At 38.2% G+C, this 21,647-nt stretch overlaps 1 protein-coding gene across 1 annotated transcript; it reads right to left on the reverse strand.

Annotated features, from left to right (window-relative positions):
- Positions 1 to 4,588: 4,588 nt before the first annotated feature.
- Positions 4,589 to 20,883, reverse strand: HEMK2 (HemK methyltransferase 2, ETF1 glutamine and histone H4 lysine; the record flags this gene model as incomplete). Its single annotated transcript, XM_080696251.1, has 6 exons — positions 4,589 to 4,695; positions 6,255 to 6,396; positions 12,664 to 12,747; positions 16,768 to 16,858; positions 18,820 to 18,906; positions 20,750 to 20,883. The coding sequence occupies 6 exons, from the start codon at positions 20,881 to 20,883 to the stop codon at positions 4,589 to 4,591; spliced, it is 645 nt and encodes a 214-aa protein (XP_080552377.1).
- Between the last annotated feature and the right edge of the window lie 764 nt (positions 20,884 to 21,647).

The raw sequence follows: 21,647 nt of genomic DNA on the forward strand, positions 1-21,647 counted from the left end.
AGTTTTCTAAGTACACTGAAATTTAATAAATATTTGTCCACATCTGTTGATGTGATAATGTGTTTTTTCCTTTAACCTATTTGAATGATAAATGGAATTTATAGCCTTTTCTATTAAACCATGGTACATTCTTAGGGTAAATGCAACTTGATCATGACATATCATCTGTTTTGTATATATTATCTAGATTAAACTTGTCAGTTTTATTATTTCTTCCATGTGGAAGTGATTGTCTTATAATTTCCTTTCTCATATAATCCTTATCTGGTTTTGTTATTAATAGTACTTCTGCTTGATACAATTGTTTAGAGGAAAGAATTAGCTCTTCTTGAGTATACAGTGCAACTATATTGGTCTCTTCTAACCACATTCCAGCCTCTGGAATGTGAAGTGATTTATGCGAATCAGTGAATTTAACGTGAAGCTACTGGCTTATAAAAATATTATCCATGCGGACGTAGAGGTTCCAGGCTGAATGTGATGGTGGCACAATATAGGAGGATCCTGAGTCTCTGAATGACTCCATGGAACAGAACACTGTCCAGGCCCTGAACAAATCACCTTAAACTCAAATAAGTAAAGAATAAAGTTTTATTGTGTCACTATTTTATGTTATTTTTTATTGGTGCATTGTATTTATACATCATAATGGGGTAAAAACTTGTGTAGACATAAATGCACACATCACCCAGCCAGTCCCCACCCAGTCCCCACCTCACTTCCTCCCCACCCCTCCCTCCCATGCTTGGTTTAGTGGTTGACTTTGATGTGAATAAATACATCATGCGCTTTAAAGAGTTTCCTTCTCCCCCCTCCCATTCCCACAGTTAGGTTGCCTTATTAAAGAAATTGGTACACTGAAGTTGAATGCTGTTGTGACAAAACCCTGAAGTATTTGGTATTGGACTAATCATTTACAGGGTGAAGAGAGGTGAGGAAATTGATATCAGAAACTGAAAAAATGGTGACTACTTATGTTTTACATATTGTCAAAACAATTGACAAAATGATGACATGCTATACTAGAGTACCAGCTGAGCTTCAGGGGAAGAGGTTTAAAAACAGTGTTGGTAGTTTAGGTTGAATGTTATTGACTGCATTTGGCAAGGTGTCCTAGGGAAATACTGACCAGTTTTTAAGAAGTAACAAAGTCATAGTCTACAGATGTGTAATAGTGAATGATTAAGAAGCCTGACAACTTCTAGATCCGAAACATACAAGATAACAGTCTTAGCCAGGTGTAGATACATGCCTGTAATCCCAACTAGCTGGGAGGCTGAAGCAGGAGAATCCCAAGTTTGAAGCCAGCCTAAGCAAGATAGCAGGCCTCTGTCTCAAAATAAAAAAACAGAAAGAATGGGGGATGTGGGTCAGTGGTAGAACATCATAGGAGGAGCTCTAGACAAAGGAGAAACTATAGATGAGCAAATAAGGTGACCTAACTCAGGCGGTTTGGAGGGGAAAAGGAAAATTCCCTAATGTACATGGTGTACATTAACAAGCATATCAAAGTTAATCACTAAGCCAAACATGGGAAAGAGGGAGGAGGGAGAGAATGGGGTGGGAATTGGGTAAGGGCTAAATGAGTGATGTGTGCATCTATGCTTCTACCATTTTTTACTGCATTAAGATGCATGACTACAGTGCACCAATAAAAATGAAAAAAAGTCCTCCCCTGCTGAGGTCACCATTTGGTGAACATTGACGTTGGACACTAATATCTTTTTCTCCCGCGCTCATTTTTGAGAGCTCTATCCACCTATCTCTTTCCCAAATGTCTTTGTCACCAATTATCCAAACATGGCCTTCCCAGTCCTCAACAAACCAGCCAAATGAATGGCCACTGCTCATAAAATGGTACATGATTGCATATGTGGCCCTCTCCCTTCCAAGTGAAGTCAACAACTAGGTGCACTATTCCAAGCTTCACTGGGATGATTTCCCTTGCTAGTGTCCTTCAGAGATATACTAGAGAGAGCTTGTGGTGCTGCAGCTGTCCAATGTGGGGCAATGCCTGCAGAATCATGTGTAATCCAGGCCCGAGTCTCTGGCATTTGATCACAGGCATCTCCTCACGCGCCAGAAGTGTGGCTGGGAGAAGATAGCGCAGCAGGAGTGAGTGCCACGGGTGCCCGGCCCACTCTCCACTTAACTTCCTTCTGCTATCAGGACCTGCTCAGCTCCACTCATGTGTCGAGCACTTCCATTGGATGATGGGGTGTGGCTGTGCATGCTAACTTTATGGTTTGGTGCATCAGATAACACCCAGTTCATGATGAGTAACTTTGATTATATGACAACTTGGTGACCCAGGGTAAACATTCAAAAGCTACTCAGATCCAGTAGCAGGTCAAGAACTATTGCGCAAAACAAGAGCAATGTGAAGACAGTAGGGTCTTGCTCCAAAATCTTAAAAGCCCACAAATGCAGTTCATCTGGGGGAATGGCTAGAGTTCTGTGCAGCATCCTTATCTGCCATCAACACTTCAAGCACCACTGGAGCTGCTGGATCATGTTGCCTACGTGGCAGAGCAGCTTGGACCCGTTGTAGATTCTGCTCTTATTCTGGGCCCGCTCAATACTAGTATCTCTTTGGATGACCTGGTAAATGAACTGGTAACATATCCAAATAGGCCACTAAAACCCAAAGAGTTCCACTACGTAGTATGCCTTTTTCTTGATTCTAGAAGTTGATACCAACACTTTATTCTTCACATTAAAAGGGACATCTCAACGTGCCTCACACCACTGGACCCACTGATTTCAATGGAGTCGGAGCCCCTGAATTTTGGTCAGGTTTCCTACTTTGTTGTAAGTAAACATCTTACCAGTTAAGTCTACAGTAGTTGCCTTTTTTGCTCATTTGGCTCAATCGCTATAATGCCATCAATGTAATAGATTAGTATAGTGTCCTGTGAATAGGAAACATAATCAAGATCCCTGCAAACAAATTATGAAATGGGGCTGGATAAGAAACAATACCCAAGGTAGGATAGTGGAGGCATATATTACTGCTTTGATATGTGAAAGCAAACTTGCCTCTGATGGGCATTTATGAACAGGTATGAAGAAAAACGCATTTGCTTACAGCAATAAATAGCCATGTAGCAGGTGCTAAGTGATATGTTAATTTACTCCAGCAATGAAATGACATATGGTATACCAGCTTTAAATGGAGTCAGCACTTGGTCATCTTATGAATCTACTCTCTGTCCCCAACATTATTACTGTGCAAATGCGAAGGTCATGCAAAACAGTAAATGTTATTTTATTCCTGCTTTTTGTCTTCGGAAACCTTTTTTCTTATACAACATACAAATACACTGTCTCTGTCGGGTTTTCAAAAAAATAAGTGTAGAATGAAACTGTTGAGCAGTTTGCTATTTTCACTAGGTTGTACACCCTGGATCCCTCTGGTGCAGTATGGACAGACCTGATTCATGTTTAATGGCCACATGCTTAATGAAATGTATATTTGTAATTTATGCTAACCAATGTCTTTCCTGATGGGCATTTAGATTGATTCCGTTGTTTTGCTATTATACACAATGCTGAAATGAACATCTTTTATATGTAATATAAACAAATTTTATATACAAAATATAAATTATAAATACAATATACATATTTACCTATACACATACAAATATTTATGTAGGCTTGATTCTCTGGTAAAAGGGAATGTCCCACCTTTCTACCTCTTTTTATGACTTTCTTTCTTCTTTCTTTCTTTCTTTCTTTCTTTCTTTCTTTCTTTCTTTCTTTCTTTTTCTTTCTTTCTTTCTTTCTCTTTCTTTCTTTTTTTGTGGTACTGGGGTTCCTGGAAGCCCTTCTACCTCCGGGTTACACTCCCAGACCTATTTTTATACTATTTAAAATTTGGAAACAGGGTCTCATAAGCCAGCACAGCTGGCTTCAAACCTGCGCAATCCTCCTGTCTCCGCCTCCCAAGCGTGGGGATTACAAGTGTGCACCACCACACCTGGCTCTTTCTTTCTTTTCTTTTTTTTTTTTTTTCCAGTACTGAGGATAGAACCCAGGGGCATTCTACCTCCAAGCTATACCCCTAGCCCTATTTTTTAAATTAATTAATTTTTTTTTTGCGGTACTGGGGATGGAGCCCAGGGGCATTCTACCTCCAAGCCACACCCTCAGCCCTATTTTTTTTTTTTTTTTTTGGCATTGGGGGTCCTGGAAGCCCTTCTACCTCTGGGCTACACTCCCAGGCCTATTTTATTTTTGGAAACAGGGTCTCTTAAGCCAGCATGGCTGGCTTCGAACCTGCAAGATCCTCCTGTCTCCGCCTCCCAAGCACGGGGATTACAAGCGTGTGTCACCACACCCGGGCCTATTTTTTATTCTTTATTTGGAAACAGGGTCTCACTGAGTTGCAAAGGGCCTCACTAAGTAGGTGAGGCTGTCCGCAAACCAAGATCCTACTGGCTCAGCCTCCCAAATGCTGGGATTACAAGCATGAGCCACCGAGCCTGGCTGACAAATTTCTTAATCAAGAAATTATTTCAGTTTCAGAAAATGCTGTATACATTCTGCTCCAGCTTCTCAGCAACGTCCAGTAACTCTCGGCGCATTAGGACCTGGTAAACTTGAGGACTGAGAGGGTTTCTTGGCCTGCCTGCCTGGAAAGGGCAGTAGTTCCCTGAAGACCCTGTGTCCTCAATGTTTTCAAAATTTCTTCTAGAATGAGAATGAAAACAAAAGTAAGATCAGTTATATAATCTGATGATGTGTATCATCACTAAACACTTTAATAAGATGATTAAGAGATTTTTACAAGTTATATTCATCTGCAAACAATGTATACCAAGTAAATACCTATAAAAGTAAACTTGGACTTCAGAGAGATAGGAGAACTTTGTACTTTTAAGATGTTCCTGAGGCTACTAATCAGACTAAATAGCTTGGTTTATAGTGGTAGCCTACTCTGGACCAGACAGAAACATTAATTAAACTTGTCAGTACAGCAAGCCATCAATTTTTAGTTGCCTGGTTCTAATCTCTGCCATATATTCTTCCCTTTGGATAAAAAAATAAAGCCATTAAGTATGGGCAAGGTGAATAGCGAGACTGTCCAGTGAGAGCGAATGAGAAGCAGCTTATTTCTTCTGGGTGTATTGAAAAAAAGCACAACCTTCCTTTCGAAAACAAATAAATCTAAAAAGATGGAATGAGAAAACGGAGTAACCAATAAATAAATAGATAAATAAATAAATAAATGATGAAAGAAAAAAGCAATGCAATCAGAAGGAGATAAGGATATAAAAGGTATAAGGTAAAAATGAAGTAGGTACACAGGGAAAAAAAAAGAAAATAAATTATGTAATTTAGTTATAAGATAGCCTACAACCAAGAAATAAACACCCATACAATAAACTCTCATAAATTTTCAAAGAGTGTGTGGCAGTATTGTCAAGGGCATCAAGATGAAAGGCTAGAAAAACAATTCACAATATGTGAGAGAAACATTAGAGGACATTAGGGGCTCCTTATTTGAGTATCAGTGTATGAATGGGGAAAAAACTCTTTAAAAGAAAACAATACTTCTTAAAGCCTGAAAAATGTTACCTCTAAAAAATCTCTCTCCTCTACATCAGTAAAATAGTGAAGGGGTTTGGGGAAGGAGGCAGGGAGAGGGAAAACCAGGCTTGAAGAGAACAGTTCAAATGATGATACGTCCATCGATGAAGGTATTACTACCAACCTCACTAACAGGTGCGGGAAGGGAGGCAAGGTAGAATACAGAAAAAGGTGCCCAAGTGATGTGTGCATGTCCGAATGCACCACCTCGAATCTTGTGATGATGTATAGTTACAACGTATCAATAAAGGCATTTTATTTCTCTTTTTTGCGATACCAAGAATGGAATCCAGGAACATTGTACCTCCGAGCTACACCCCCGACCCTATTTTTTATTCTTTATTTTGAAACAGGGTCTCACTGAGCTGCAAAGGGCCTCACTAAGTAGCGGAGGCTGGCCACAGACCATGATCTTTTTGTCTCAGCCTCCCGAATGCTGGGATTACAAGTGTGCAACACCACATCCAGCGCAATAAAGGCATTTTAAAAAGGGGAAAACATTGCTTCTCCCTTTCAACATGAATTTCTGTCTCCATTAGCTGTTGCCAGTGATTGAATTCATTAACATCTGGAGTTACTTTATAAGGTATAATCTTTTACATTACTAAGTTATGTTTTCAACAAAGTAAAGAGTTAAATAATGAGCTAGTCTGTATTACCTGGATTGTTTTCTTTTATGGTAACTAGATAGAATAATCCTTTTGGGGAAAGTAGATCTGAAACCAGTGGAAAAAATCTCTCCATGACTTCTCGACCATTTCTGCCACCAGCCCAAGCTGCTTCTATTCCGTGACTTCCTACCTGTGACCAATTAGAAAGACCGGTTTCTTTCGAATCAAGTTAAGTTTCACTTAGATAACAAACTGCATCTTTTGACAGGTAATACAGCAAACAAGTGTATTTTGTACTTTACTGCTGACAAATTAGTAAAGATGACTCTAAGTCCACCATTTTCTAGTTTGTGTGGCCTTGGGCAAATTAGTAATTTTCTTTGTGAAATAGTGTTTTCCTAAACTCTAAAGTTAGAAAAAAATAGCTCTATGAGTACAATTAGGAAACATGATAAAATATTATCTTTAGAGTTGGAGATTTAACTCAATTAGTGTGCATAAGGCCCTGGGTTCAATCCCCAGCTCTAAAATTTCATTATTATTGTTATTATTATTTTATTTGTGGTACTGAGAATTGAAACCAGTGACATTTTACCTCTGAGCTACATCCCTATTCCTTTCTTGATTTTTTTATTTAAAACAAGGTCTTACTGGGTACTGAGAGTCTCGCTATGTTGCTAAGGCTAGTCTCAATACTGCAATCCTTCTGTCTTAGCCTCCCAAGTACTAGGACTACACGTATGTGCTGACATCCCTAGTCAAAAATATCATTTTAAAATACTTTAGAAATAAACAGTTTTGAGAGACATTGTTTTATCTATACTAAGGGCTTAGTAATAGCTTTTAATATTAATATTGTGATTAAATTGAGAGATATGGATAATTTTTTGATAAGAAACCTTCTAGCTGGTCAGCTCATGTCAGCCAGGAAGCCAAGAGAGACAAGAGAAAGGGGCCAGTCACAAGACATACCCATCTTCCTCCCACTAGGTCCCACTTACTACAGTTTCTACCACTTCCCAATAGACCATTAATATTATAAATTCACCAGGTGATGAAGTTAAAGCCCTTACAATCCAATCATTTCCTAAAAGCCCCAGCTCTGAACAATCCTGCATGGAGGACCAAGCCATCAATGCATAATTCTTTGGGAGACACATCATATCTAAATTATAACAAATTCCATGTAGTGTTTATGTAGTATTAAGAGATCCTGGTTGCTGGGCATGGTGGCGCACACTTGTAATCCCCGCGCTTAGGAGTCGGAGACAGGAGGATCGCGCAGGTTCGAAGCCAGCCGCGGTGGCTTAAGAGACCCTGTTTCCAAATAAATATATAAAAAATAGGTCTGGGAGTGTAGCCCGGAGGTAGAAGGGTTTCCAGGAACCCAAGTACCACCAAAAAAAAAAAAAAAAAGAGAGAGAGAGAAAGAAAGAAAGAGAGAGAGAGAGACAGAGAGAGAGACAGAAGAGACAGAGAGAGAGAGAGAGGAAGGGAGGGAGAGATATCCTTGCTATTATATATTGTTTTCAAAATTAAAGAATATTTTGAAAAAATGAGTAAAAATTACTTCAATCCTGATATTACTGTTTTCCTTCCTGTTCCCTTCCATGGCATTTGTCCGTATTTTAGTTCAAATTATTTATATGCTTTTATTAATTAAATATGGCATATCCTTCCCTTTTAAAAACAATCCCTTCTATAATCATAGAAATATATAATTTTAAAAAGAAAAATATGTTCATACACTTGCTTTTAAGAAGCTGAGCTCTCCAACCTACCATATGATCCAGCAATACCACTGCTGGTACCCAAAAGAATGAAAAAACCATTACATGAATATCTATGTTCATAGCCACACAATTCAGAATTGCCAAACTATGGAACCAGCCAAAATGTCTGTCAACAGATGAATGGCTTATAAAACTATGAGTTATTTATAAAATGGAATTTTACTCAGCCATAAAGAAGAAAAAAATTGTGTTATTTACAGGGAAATGGATGGAACTGGAGAACATTATGCTAAGTGAGATTAGTCCATCACAAAAAATAAGAAATTGGATGCTCTCCCTAATATGTAGAAGCTAGGGAGAAAAAGGGTCATAGGAGGAACTCTAGATGAAGAAGGAGAAACCATAGATGATCAAATAAGGCGACCTAACTGCGGGAAATGGGAGGAGGGAAAAGGAAAATTCTCTAATGTACATGATGTACATTCACAAACATATCAATCACTAAGGCAAACGTGAGGAGAGAATAGGGAGGAATTGGGAAAGGGCTAAATGAGAGATGTGCGCATGTATGCCTCTACCATCTTGTACCTCATTAAGACATATGACTACAATGCACTAATAAAAAAATTAAAAAATGAAACAAAAAGCTGAGTTCTTGTTTTGCTCATCTGTTCCTTCTCTATCTTCTATGCACACAGGTTTTTCTCTTTTGACCATGTTTTACAAAGGTAGGGTTATATTCTTACTTATATCTTGCTTTTTTAACTAAATACTGTCTTAGAGAAATATAATTTCTTCTTGTATTGTTCTGAGTAATTATCTTGATAGATATATAATATTTTACTGTGGGATATTATCATCTCTTATTTACTGTGTCTATTAGTTTAACTATTTTTTAATCTAATTTTGATTATTCCCACACTTACCATGTACTCCTCTCCTTATAATTTTCTACAAAGTTAATCATATCAGGGAATTTGTAAGTTCCTGTTTTTATTTTTTTTTTAATCAAAGTTTCTTCTCTTTCTGGGCATTTTCTTTGCTTTTCTCCTGGGTTGAACTTTCTCTTCTTGGAGGACTCATGTCTTCCTTTGTTTACTCCCTTATTTTGGAGGAACACATTCTCTGGATGCTGGTCTTGGTCAGCCTCTGCTGGTCCTCTCTTCTCACTCTGCTCCAGTTTGGATTAGGACCCTGTTATGGTGTGGATCTGGAATGTTCCAAGGCTCATATTTGAAGTCTTGGTCCCCAGTGCAGCAATGCTCAGAGGTGAGGTTTTTGAGGTCTGAATGGACCATTAGGGCTCTGATGCACTGATATTAGAACCTCTGAGACTGTGAGAACAAATAAACCTGTCCTCCTCTAAGGTGATATTCTTGGGTATTTTGTCAAGGTAACAAAAAGCTGACCAACACAGATCCCTTTGTGATCTGACTCTCCAGGGATGCTTGGTGGTATTTGTCTGCTTGCATCAAAGATGATTCTCAGAAGAACATCTGGTACCAACCTCCCCGAGAACAATCAGGCATGTTTACTGTCTCCAGGAAGGTTGTCTGGCACCAACCAAACTCTTACAGGCTACAGAAGAGAGGTTCCCATCTTTGGAAGTAAACAGGGGTATTTGAAAGCTTTCTGTTTGCCTGGTACCTGGGCCAACTACAGTGTCCAGCTCTGATTCTATAGAGATCACTACACACAAATCATCAGTACCTTATTTCACGTTTATGGGTATACTATTAAATACAGTTAAACTTTCTATAAACACAAATTCCCATTGTTTCTATACTGCATTGCCTGGATCTGATCTCTAAATTAGTTTTACTTTCATGATTTCTTTTGCTTTCTCTTCATGTTCTTTGCACTGATGTGTTTCTTTCATGTGGATTCTAGACCACTGATTCAGGCCCAGACAGTGAGCACATTCTCTTTTTATTCATTTCCTAAGGTCGCAGTGTGTTAACATGTTTTTAAGCTGTCGGACATCATTGCTGTGCTGTATTTTGATCCTGCTAGCTAACTGCTCATTTCATGGGAATTATGTACCTGTTCCGTCTCTTGGGGAGCCCACTGCAGTACCCACTCTCAGTCATTTATATGTCCCAGCAGCTGTAAGGCTCAGGAGACACACATAGTTTCAAGCTAAAGAATGTAGGTGAAAGCAAGTTCCATGTCATGGGAACATGCCGCCATGTTCTCAGAACTGCCTCTTCATTAGTCTTCCCTGTAGTTTCCAAAAACAATGGACTATGGCTCACTTAAGTGTCCCTCTTTTGTTACATATACAGGAATACATTATTTGCCAGCATAATTAAAGATGTAACAAACATTTTTGTGAACTTCAATTTTTATTGTACTCTTGATTTAAGTTAGGTCTTTGGGACTAAGATTATCAGATTACAACATTATTATCACTCAGTACGTGTTTCCACAGCGCTTTCCTAAAGTGGTTTAAGGTATACTTCATGTTAGGACTTGAATGTATCTTCCCCAGATTTATATGTTGGAAGCTTAATCCCCAAATGCATGTTTTGACATTTGGAATTGGGGCCTTTGAAAGGTAATTAGTGTTAGCTGAGGTCACCATGGTGGTAGCCCCCTATGAAGGCATTAATGGCTTCTCCAGAAAAGTAAGAGAGCCAGGTATGGTAGCACAAGCTTGTAATCCCAGCATTTGGGAGGCTGAAATAGGAGGATCACAGTTTGAGGCCAGCCTCAGCTCCTTAATGAGGCCCTTTGCAACTCAGTGAGACTTTGTTTCAAAATAAAGAATAAAAAAATATGACTGGGGGTGTAGCTATGAGGTAGAATGCCCCTGGGTTCCATCCCCAGTACCAACAAAGAAAAGAAGAAGGAGAAGGAGAAGGAGAGGGAGAGGGACAGGGAGAGGGAGAAGGAAGAAAGAAGGAAGAAGGAAGAAAGAAGAAAGAAGAGAAGGAGGAGAAGAAATAATAAGGAAGAAGGAAGGAAGGAGGAAGGAGGGAAGGAGGAGGAGGAGGAGGAGGAAGAGGAGGAGGAGGAGGAGATCATCGGGCGTGGTGGCGCATGCTTGTAATCCCCCGTGCTTGGGAGGCGGAGACAGGAGGCTCGCGCAGGTTCGAAGCCAGCTGTGCTGGCGTAAGAGACCCTGTTTCCAAATAAAAATGTAAAAATAGGTCTGGGAGTGTAGCCCGGAGGTAGAAGGGCTTCCAGGAACCCCAGTACCACCAAAAAAAAAAATAAATAAATAAATAAATAAATAAAAATAAAAAAATAAAGTAAGAGAGATCTTGGATTATGAATGCTCCTTCACTTTGGCCATGTGGTATCCTTTGCCATATTTTGACACTGCGAGAAAGACCTCACCAGATGACGGCACATGAGTTTCCAGCCTCTAGAAATAACTTCTTTTTCTCTCCCTCCTTTTTTTTCTTACATCAGATTTATTTATTTAAAAAAATTTTTTTTCTCTCTTTCTTTCTTCCTTTCTTTTCTTCCTTTTTCTTTTGCTGGGGATGGGATCTAGGAACATTTTACCTCCAGGCTACACCTTCATCTTTGTATTATTTTAAATTTGGAAACAGGGTCCCAGTAAGTTGCTGAGAGCCTCACTAAGCTGCTGAGGCTGGCTTTGAACCTGTGAACCTCCTATCTCAGCTTCCCAAGTATATAACAGCAGAAAACTAGGAGCTCTCAGTTGCTGTTCACTTTGACAGTGACTTCCTTTAAATATGTGTTCATATATCAGTAGAGGAACAGAGCTTTCCTATCTTGGTATAAAGGTGAGTACACTGCTTATCACCTTTGCCAGGAAATAATCATAAAGTAATAAAACAGGCATAATAATTAAAGAAAAAATAGTTTTAGTCCATTGTTAAACGTTGTCTGTCTTGACCTTCATGGGAATAGATTAATATGGTTTGCCTCTTCATTACTGAGATTTTAAAAATTATATATTTCGATTATTTCTTTTCCCTACCTAACGTGAGAATTTGTCCTTCTCTTCCACTTTCTGGTAATACCTTTAAATGAAGAAAATCTGAGACTTTCAGAAGACATTACTGTGTGAATTTATGTTTGATTAAAAATATTACAAGCCGGGAGTGGTGGCGCACGCTTGTAACCCAGCATTTGGGAGGCTGAGACAGGAGGATCCGGGTTTGTGGCCAGCCTCAGCTACTTAATGAGGCTCTTTGCAACTCAGTGAGAACCTGAGACCATGTTTCAAAATACAGAATAAAAAATAGGGCTGGTAGCTGGTTAGGGCTGGTAGCTGGGCTGGTGGCGCACGCTTTTAATCACAGCATTTGGGCAGCTGAGACTGGAGGATCGCGGTTTGCAGACAGCCTCGGCTACTTAGTGAGGCTCTCTGCAACTTAGTGAGACCTGGTTCCAAAATAAAGAATAAAAATATAGGGCAGGGGCTGTAGCTTGGAGGTAGAATGCCCCCCATCCCCAGTACCACACAAAATACAAATTATTTTGTTTTATAAATGTTATTCATGATAAAAAAAAGACTCATAGATAGATTGATATAGCATATGAATATATGAATTTAAACATTGTGGCCTGATTTGGGTGAGAGTTTTAAGATTAGGTACAGATTATAATTTGTATTTCTATTAGTTTTAGGTTCCTTTCCTATGTCTGCCAACAGAATCCGGTTACTGACAATCAGGATAAGAGGAGCTGATTGAAGTTATTTTAGAAAAAAAGTATTAACAATTAAATTTTGTTGCATTTCTTACCTCTTCAGTTGGAGTCACTACATACGGGGGATTAAACACCAGAAGGTCAACTTTTCCCTTCAATCTCGGTAGCAAGCCTTTCACCTAAATGTATTCAACAATAGCCAGAGTATTAATTAAGCCGGATTCATAAGTCATTAAGAATATTTCCTTATAATTTTAGAAAAAAACCCAATGTTAGAGGGCTAGAGTTATAGACAGAAATATATAGATATTTTTACATATTTAGATATTACATATTTAGATATTTGGATATTTAATATTTAGATTTTATATATTTAGATATTTATATAGGTTTTGGATATTCACATATTTTACATATTTAGATGAAGATTATATGATTTAAAATGACATGATTTAAAATCAATAAACTTAATCTTATGAGGAACAAATATTCAGCAAAACTTCTGCACTTGAATATCACCTATGTTTGCACTCTGGGTTCCTTTGTAGAAGATGAAATAAGGAGGAGGCAAGCTCTTAATTCTCCAGCATACAGTCTACTTGGATTTGGATACAACTTTACAGTTATATCTGCAAGCTTAATTTTCTGTAACTGAGAAATATTTTGTGAGATGACAGGAAATATATCTAAAGGATATAAAACATTAGAAGATGGATTTTTGCTTTCTGCTTTTTCAATTACTTATAAATATACTGGCTGAAAGACTTAAATATTAAAGGAAAGCAGTGAGCATACTGATTAAAGACCCTGAAAACACTAATCATTTGTCAGTGAAAATCTTTACACCGAATGCAATCTCCCACGGAACAGTAAGAAAAAATGTCGTTAAAAAAATATATTTTTAGCCAGGCGTGGTAGTGCACGCTTGTAATCCCCCCACTTGAGAGGCGGAGACAGGAGGATTGCGCAGTTTCGAAGCCAGCAGCGCTGGCGTAAGAGACCCTGTTTCAAAAATATAAAATAGGTCTGGGAGTGTAGCCCAGAGGTAAAAGGGCTTCCAGGAACTCCAGTACCAACCCCCCCCCCAAATATATTTTTTTCTTTGATTCAATTAAATAAGTAAATATTGTTAAAATTCTGTTTGTGTTACCCTGTGCCTTCACAGGCATAAGAAGGTAAAAATTCTACATCTGGAATAATTCTCAGCCCCCAAACCATTTCCTTCAATGATAACATATTCATACTCACCCATGAATCTTGAGATCATTTCCTTCTTTTTATTTTTTTTTTATATTAGGGATCAAACCCAGGGTTATTTTACCTCCAAACTACACACCACTGCTCTCTTTGTACAAATTATTATTTTTTGTTTTTGAAATAAGGTCTCACTGATGTGGGCATGGTAGCAGATGCCTGTAATACCAGTACTTAGGAGGCTGAGACAGGATTGTAGGTTCATAGCCAGCCTCAGCAAGTAGTGAGATTCTTATCAACCTAGTGAAACCATGTTTCAAAATAAAAATAAAATTGGCCTGGGGTATATAGTTCAATATAAAATTAGGGGTATAGCTGGAAAATAGAATGCCCCTAGGTTTAATGCCTTGTACCCCCCCAACCCCCGCCAAAAAAAAGTAACAGGGTCTTACTAAGTTGCTGAGAGTCTCACTACATTGCTGAGACTGTCCTTGAACCTGTGGTCCTTCTGTCTTAAGGTTCAATCTCCAGTAAAACACACACATGCGCGCGCGCGCGCACACACACACACACACACACACACTCACAGGAATTAAAGAGATAACAGTTTTTACATTTGTGATTCAGTCACTTAATATTCAGGAATATCAGCTAAATATTGGACATGTATCACTACTTACATATATTATTATGAAACAATGTCTTAAAATGTCCATTTTATCCAGGGTTCTGCAAGCAATCCCACTTTAGTCATCCCAATAACCTGTTAATTATGAAGTTCAAAGAAAATTCCTAATTGTACTTTTGAAGAGATGTTTACAGAAGTAAAATTTCTCTACTCATTTTAAAAGAGAAAAGATAACCATTTTTTTAGGTAATTCAGATGTAGTCTGCCTCCAAGTCGTAGGATGACTAATCTGCTGTCCTCCCTAGTCATAGCACAAAGTTGAGAAAATACACTGGAAATAACCAGTATCTTTTTTTTCCCAATTGCACAAAGAAATTAAGTTTATCACACTGTAAAAAAGAACTCCAAAGCATAATTTTACGAAAATATTGTGTAAAGAAACTAGAAAAAAGCTTGCTTTGAAACTGTTTGTGATGGTCTCTGAGATACTATATAGTAATAATCATTGCAAGTAATAGATTTTCAATAAAGAGAAAAATTTATATAGAAAAGTCTTAAGAATTAAAATGGTTAAATAAGAAAGTCATTATGGACTGGATATAAGGTCTAAATTACAGGTATCTCTTGTCCATCCATATTCATTCAGCATTTGGATATGCTGAATATCATAGCTGTAGAATATCTCAAGAATTGGGAAACAAGAAAAATAAAGGCTTCTGATACGATGTTTCAAGCCCATACAGCAAAACACACAGGCTTTATTCATATGAGAAGCACTTATTCAGAGCCCCTGCACTCTTAATTTGTTTTTATTTATGTTTATTTTTGTGTACTGGGGATTGAAACCAGGGGCATCCTACCTCTGAGCTGAGGAATTCTACCCCAGCCCTTTTAATTTTACATTTTGAAACAGAGTCTTGCTAAATTGCTGAGGCTGGCCTTGAACCTTCAATCCTCCTGTCTCAGCTTCCCAAGTACTGGGATTATAGGTGTGTGCCAGCATGCCTGGTGACTCTTAATTTAAATACAAGTCTAAACTGGTTATTTGGTTTTTCTAGCACAAAGCACATGAAAAAGAAGAATGGAGAGAAGGGAAATTCTATCAATAGTAGCACTGAAACAGGACACAAAGCAAGTGAAAAGACAGTCAAGAAGGAGAAAATGAAAACTCAAAATAACTTCAGACCACAGCTGTCTAGTGTAAAGGTAGGTGTGTCTGTATAGGCCTTAATTATTACCACACATAGCAGAGATAATATTAACGAGTCAATAAAAATGTTATGTTCAGTGTGTTTTAAATATGTAAAGAAACACATAATACATCTTTTTAAAGAATCACTTTTAGAAGTGAAATATAATACAAGTGCTGCTGTTTTGTTTTGTTTTTGCGGTACCGGGGATGGAACCAGGGGCATTCTACCTCCAAGCTACATCCTCAGCCCTATTTTTTTTTTAATCTTTACTTCAAAATAGGGTCTCAGGGAGTTGGAAAGGGCCTCACTAAGTATCTGATGCTATCTGCAAACCATGATCCTCCTATCTCAGCCTCCAAAATGTTTGGATTATAAGTGTGCTCCCCTATGGCTACAGAAGTACACGATCCAAGTTGATTTTTCAAACAATACTCATTCTGGGCCTTTGATGGAATAATGGATTTTATTTATAATAAATATTGTTATAATAATATAATATTTATTATTATTATTATTATTATTATTATTATTATTATTGTTATTTGGTTTTACTGGGGTTCCTGGAAACCTGTCTACCTCCAGGCTACACTCCAGACCTATTTTTTTTTTTTAAATAATTTTTGGAAACAGGGTCTCTTAAGCCAGCGTGGCTGACTTCGAACCTGCGCGATCCTCCTGTCTCTGTTTCCCAAGCGCAGGGATTACAAGTGTGCACCACCACGCCCGGCGAATAATGGGTTTTAAAAGAGTTCTTTTACTTTGGGAGTCACTGAGAAATACAATACAGATATGCAAACATCTAACCTTGAATGGAAAGCTTGCTTGCCTAGAAATAGAGCGACCAGAGAGAAGTTCAGAGATAAGAAAAAGTAAATGTGTATAATATTATTTGAATTCTTGAAGCCAGTTATACCTGCAGCAATCAAGTTTTCAAATTTAAGGTTTAAATTGGGTTCACTGTCATAATCAACTCAAAAATGTTTGACTCATACAAGCCAATCTAAATTCTCTTTGAATTGTGGAAAGGATGGATTATATCTGCCCAAAATTTATTTTGTGTAAAGTATACTGCTTAGCATTTAGCAAGTCAAAAGCTAATTACCAAAGTTTTTTTTGACCTAAAATATCTTGTCTTTAATTTATTTGGAAAGGTAATTATTGTTGGACGGGGAATAACAGCTTACCAAATCTGTAATTACTGGTTGAATGTGAACTTTGTTACAGTGTGCTGTCTCCAGGGTACAAGCTGCTGCCTCAGGATTGATATCAGTGCACCTGTAAACAGAAAAAGAAAACAACTATATTCTGTGTCCATGGGGAAAATCTGTTACTGAATAATTAAAGAAATGTTCTTTTAATTATACATATAGCAGATATAGAAAAAGTTAGAATGTTTAAATAATGGCAAAGAAAAAGAGGAGAAACATTTGTTAAAAAGATGAACATAAGCTAGGCGTGGTAGTGCACACTTGTAATCCCCAGCTTTCGGGAGGCGGAGATCAGAGGATGGAGGTTTGCAGACAGCCTCAGCTACTTAGTGAGGCCCTTCACAAAAGACTAAAAAATAGGGCTGGGGGTGTAGTTCGGAGGTATAATCCCCCTGGGTTTCATCCCTAGTACTGCAAAAAAAAAAAAAAAAAGATGATTATATTAAAATAATGTGCATGTGCATGAGTAAAAATAGTACACATACAAGCATACACATCTGAAGAAATTCACTTAATTATGATACTATGCAGACACAAAAATAAAATTTAAAATAAATTTGTGACAGGAAAATAGTCATGATTCAATATTAGGTGGAAAACACAGAAAATGCAAATTACTTAATTAGTTTATTGTGGTACTAAGGATTGAACTCAGAGGTGTCCTACCTCTTAGCTATAACCCCAGCCCTATTTTATTTTATTTTAATCAGGGTCTCCCTAAGTTACTCTAAGCTGGCCTGGAACCTGTGATCCTCTTGTTTCAGCTTCCCAAGTACTAGAATTATAGATATGTACCACCATGTCCAGCAGAAAAGGATACAAAACAAAAAGGAACTTTGGATAAACGAGGAGAAAGACCAGTAGAATAATGGAGGAGTGGGAGAGGGTGGTGGGAAGAAGAAAAAGTAGACTGATGAAGGAAATATTTCAAATAATGCTATGTCCATATATGAAGATACTACCACCAATACCATTCATGTGACAGGGAGCAGGGGAACAGGCTGGGATCTGGAAGGAAATACACCAGATGCTGGGTGCAAGCATGTCTGCATCACTCTGAACCTCACTATGATGTATAATTACAATGTACCAATAAAAGTGTGGTGTGCATGCACACACACACACACACACACACACACAGCCAGGTGCAGTGGTGCATACCTGTAATCCCAGTATTTGGGAGGCTGGGATGGGATTGCAGGTTCTAACCAAGATTTGGTAACTTGGACTTGGCAAGACTCCATTTCAAAATAAAAGATAAAAGGAGCTGGGGCAATAGCTCAGCAGTATAATACCCACAGCTTCAATTCCCAGTACCACCATAAAAAGAAAAATAAAAGAGAAAAGCTGAAGGAAACACACTTGGACCACATCTAATAAAACTGATTGGCAACTTTTCTTTTTTATATTTTTTTCTATATTCTCAATTTTTCTATAAAGAATTTAGCGATTTTCTTTTTTTCCTAATAATCAAATGATGATGATGATGATGATGATGATTTTATTATTATTATTATTATTATTATTATTAGTAGTAGTAGTAGTAGTAGTAGTGATGATGATGATTGGTAGGATTGGTAGTACTGGGGATTGAACCCAGGGAAATTCTACCCCATGCTACATCTCCCAGCCCCATATTTTATTCTTTATTTTGAAACAGAGTTGCATTAAGTTGCAGAAGGCCTCACTAAGTAGCTGAGGCTGGCTGTGAACCTGAGATTGTCCTGTCTCAGCCTCCCAAGTACTGGGATCATAAGTTTGTGTCACCACACCTGGTTATGATCAAATTATTTACCTAAAAATAATTCAAATTCAGAGAGAGATGACCCAAATTTTTTTTTTTTTTGCTCTATAAAAACACAGGATGAGGGACCACTTAAGAAAGTGAAGTTTTGATTTTGACAGAAGCACAATTTATAATCTGGATCAGATATGCATTATCTATTAAAACATTATTTCATTCAAGCAGTCATACTTATAGTGAATTTCTCAGTGGACAATTTGGATATATATAACATACATACTTACAAGTACAGAGCTTGAGGACCTATCATAGAGGCTAGGAATGCTGATACCACACCAGATCCCGATCCTACTTCAAGGCAAATTTCCACTCTTAAAAAAACACACACAACATACAAGAAAACAAATATGAATACAGCTGTATTAAAATATACTTTACAGAAAATAACTCTCATGCCAGTTATAATGTGTATTTCTCCAGCATTATCACTGACCTGCAAATATATGGAAATACAAATTTATATTTTCTGTCAACCACTTTATGCTTGTTTAACAATGCATAACTCAAAATTGCTACTTTGGATGTGCAATATATTTGTAAACCCATAAAAGCTATATATTACAGTAGGTAGATTTCAATTAATTTCAACAAAACATTACATAAATCTGTATGGATCTAACTCAGGGTTGGATATATTATTATGAAGAAAACAATCCCTTCCCACAAGGATCCCTGGGGTATTTCCTAAACTGATAGGGTCATTTCTCTATGAGAAAGTACTCAACCTGCATAAATCTAACCACATAGCCTAGGAAAAATAGGTCCTCCATCCTACTAATAGATCTACAGTAGAAAAGAAATTCTATATTGGTACAGTTATATGCTCAATTGGGAAAATATCTGAATATCTGGTCACTGAATTTTAATATTCTTCGAATGGTGTTAAATAAGATAAAATCCTCATTCAATTTTCAATTATACTAATTTCCTTACCTAAAATCTTATACATGCATCAAAAATGCCAATTATCCCTGTTGCGATTGGCTTGACAGCATTTAGGGGCTTTCTAGGACCTAAACAACAACTCAGTAAGAAGCTATTGGATTCTCTACCTCTGGACTCAGCCCTGCATGTGACAGGCTTGGTTAATGAGCTATAGTAAGGCCTGTGAATCTTATCAGGCGGCTTTTCTTTGAAAGCAACTATCATGGTCTCATAAATAATTAGAATTCCAAGACTAGAAGTATCCCAACCTTTATAACAGAATCAGCTCATTTTACAGCATACGTTACAAGTGCAATTTGTGCTTGTAAAGCTTTCTGGGATATCTTGAGAATAAAAGACAAATTAAAAACAGTCCTGTTTCACTATATCCCCCCAAATTCCACCATCTTTGATTGAAAAGCCAGTGTGTTAAGAGTTGGGGCATTTTATACATGGAAAAATGTAATCGAGTTAAAGAGGAATAAATAAACACAATATCAATCTCTGACAGCTGTTAGTTTCAACCTGAGGAAAACTGGTTCAAGTATAGATCATTAAACAAATCTAACCACCCCAAATCCTCTCAGAGAAAAACTACCATGTAGGTATTCATCCCATTTATTAACAATTTAAAACGTATGGCAAGCACTTTTGACAAATCAAGGTGCTAGGGCAGGTTCAAATGGCTGCTAACTACATATAACTAATTTTTTCTTTAAAATTAAAAGAAAAACGGGGTGCTTCGTCTTCAGTAGCCACATGCAGGGTTCGAGTCACCAGTGGCTACTGGCTGTTGAGTGTGCTTAACACACTTCTGTGCTCCAATATCTTTGTGCCTTTCCAATGCTGGACAGTGTTTTTTTATGTGGTGAGTAAATAATGCCACACGATTTTAATGTTTACTAAAGTAATAGTGATGATGATGATGATGTTAGAAAGAAGCAGTGTTTTCCGGCTATTTTGTTTCTGAAATATGTTATACTGTTGCTGCTTTTGAGGTGAATGTGTCCTGCAGATTAACAGTTGAAAGGAAAAGCTACATCATCATAAGGAGTTCCAGAATGCAGGGCACTCTGAACCCTTAAGGAGGACTCTGCTGTCAATCACCCGCGAGTGGGCGGGCCCCGCCTTCGCTGGCGCAGGACGACCACAGTCCTTTCGCGGGCCCTGCGCCGCCGGCTCTCCGGGACACCCGAGCCCTCTCCCGCCACGCCCTCGCCCCCCTCGCACCCTGACAGCTCTGTCGCCGCCGCCTCGAGCGCGTCCAGCAGTAGGAAAGTGTCCTCCGCAGGCTCATACACGTCCCTGAAGGCACCGCGACCCACATGTCCGTACAGAGGCGTGGGGAAGCTGGGCGCCGCCATCTTCTGCCTCCCCGTCGTCTGCGCATGCGCACAATCCAGCAATGCGCATGCGCACGCGCCGGGGCGCAGGTTTAATAGCTGATCTGATGATCTGGGGCTGATTATTTTGAAACCCGGTCTCATTAGGTTGCAAAGGGCCTTGCTAAGTAGATGAGGCTGTCCTCGGCCTCCCGAGTCCCGTGCGCCACCAAGCCGGGCAGCCCTGTGTTTTAAACTTTAAGATTTCTTGAATCATTTGATTTTTTCCCCTACTGTAGTATGTTAAAGAAATTGCCTTCCCGATGTTGACCCTTGAGGTCATTGTTTTTTATTTTATTTTAAATAACTGTTAAACAAGAAGATTCAGTTTTTAGTATATTGCTAATCTGGGATGATGATAATCTATCTGTGTTTTATCTCAGGATTATGTTGTGCTCCTACAAGCAAGTAGGATACTATATCTGGAACATTTTATAGAACTCACCTTATAAAACTGATGTGGCTTGGTGCCTTTTCTACTGGATAGACCGCTGGCATTTTGGAGAATCTTTTATAGGTTATTGTCTATTCAAGTATTTGCATTTGGGGAGTTAACTTCTGAAATTTGTTTTTCATTAAAACATTTTCAGAGCTATTTCTTTTAAATTTGAGTAATACAAATGTAAGCTGGAGGTGGTGGCTCATGTCTATAATCCCAGTATTTGGGAGATTGAGACAGGAAGGTGTCAGATTTACAGCCAGCCTCAGCAATTTACGCCCTGTGCAATTTAGTGATAACCTGTTTC

Source organism: Muscardinus avellanarius (genome assembly GCF_963383645.1).
Source record: "Muscardinus avellanarius genome assembly, chromosome: 5".
Classification (NCBI taxonomy): domain Eukaryota; kingdom Metazoa; phylum Chordata; class Mammalia; order Rodentia; family Gliridae; genus Muscardinus; species Muscardinus avellanarius.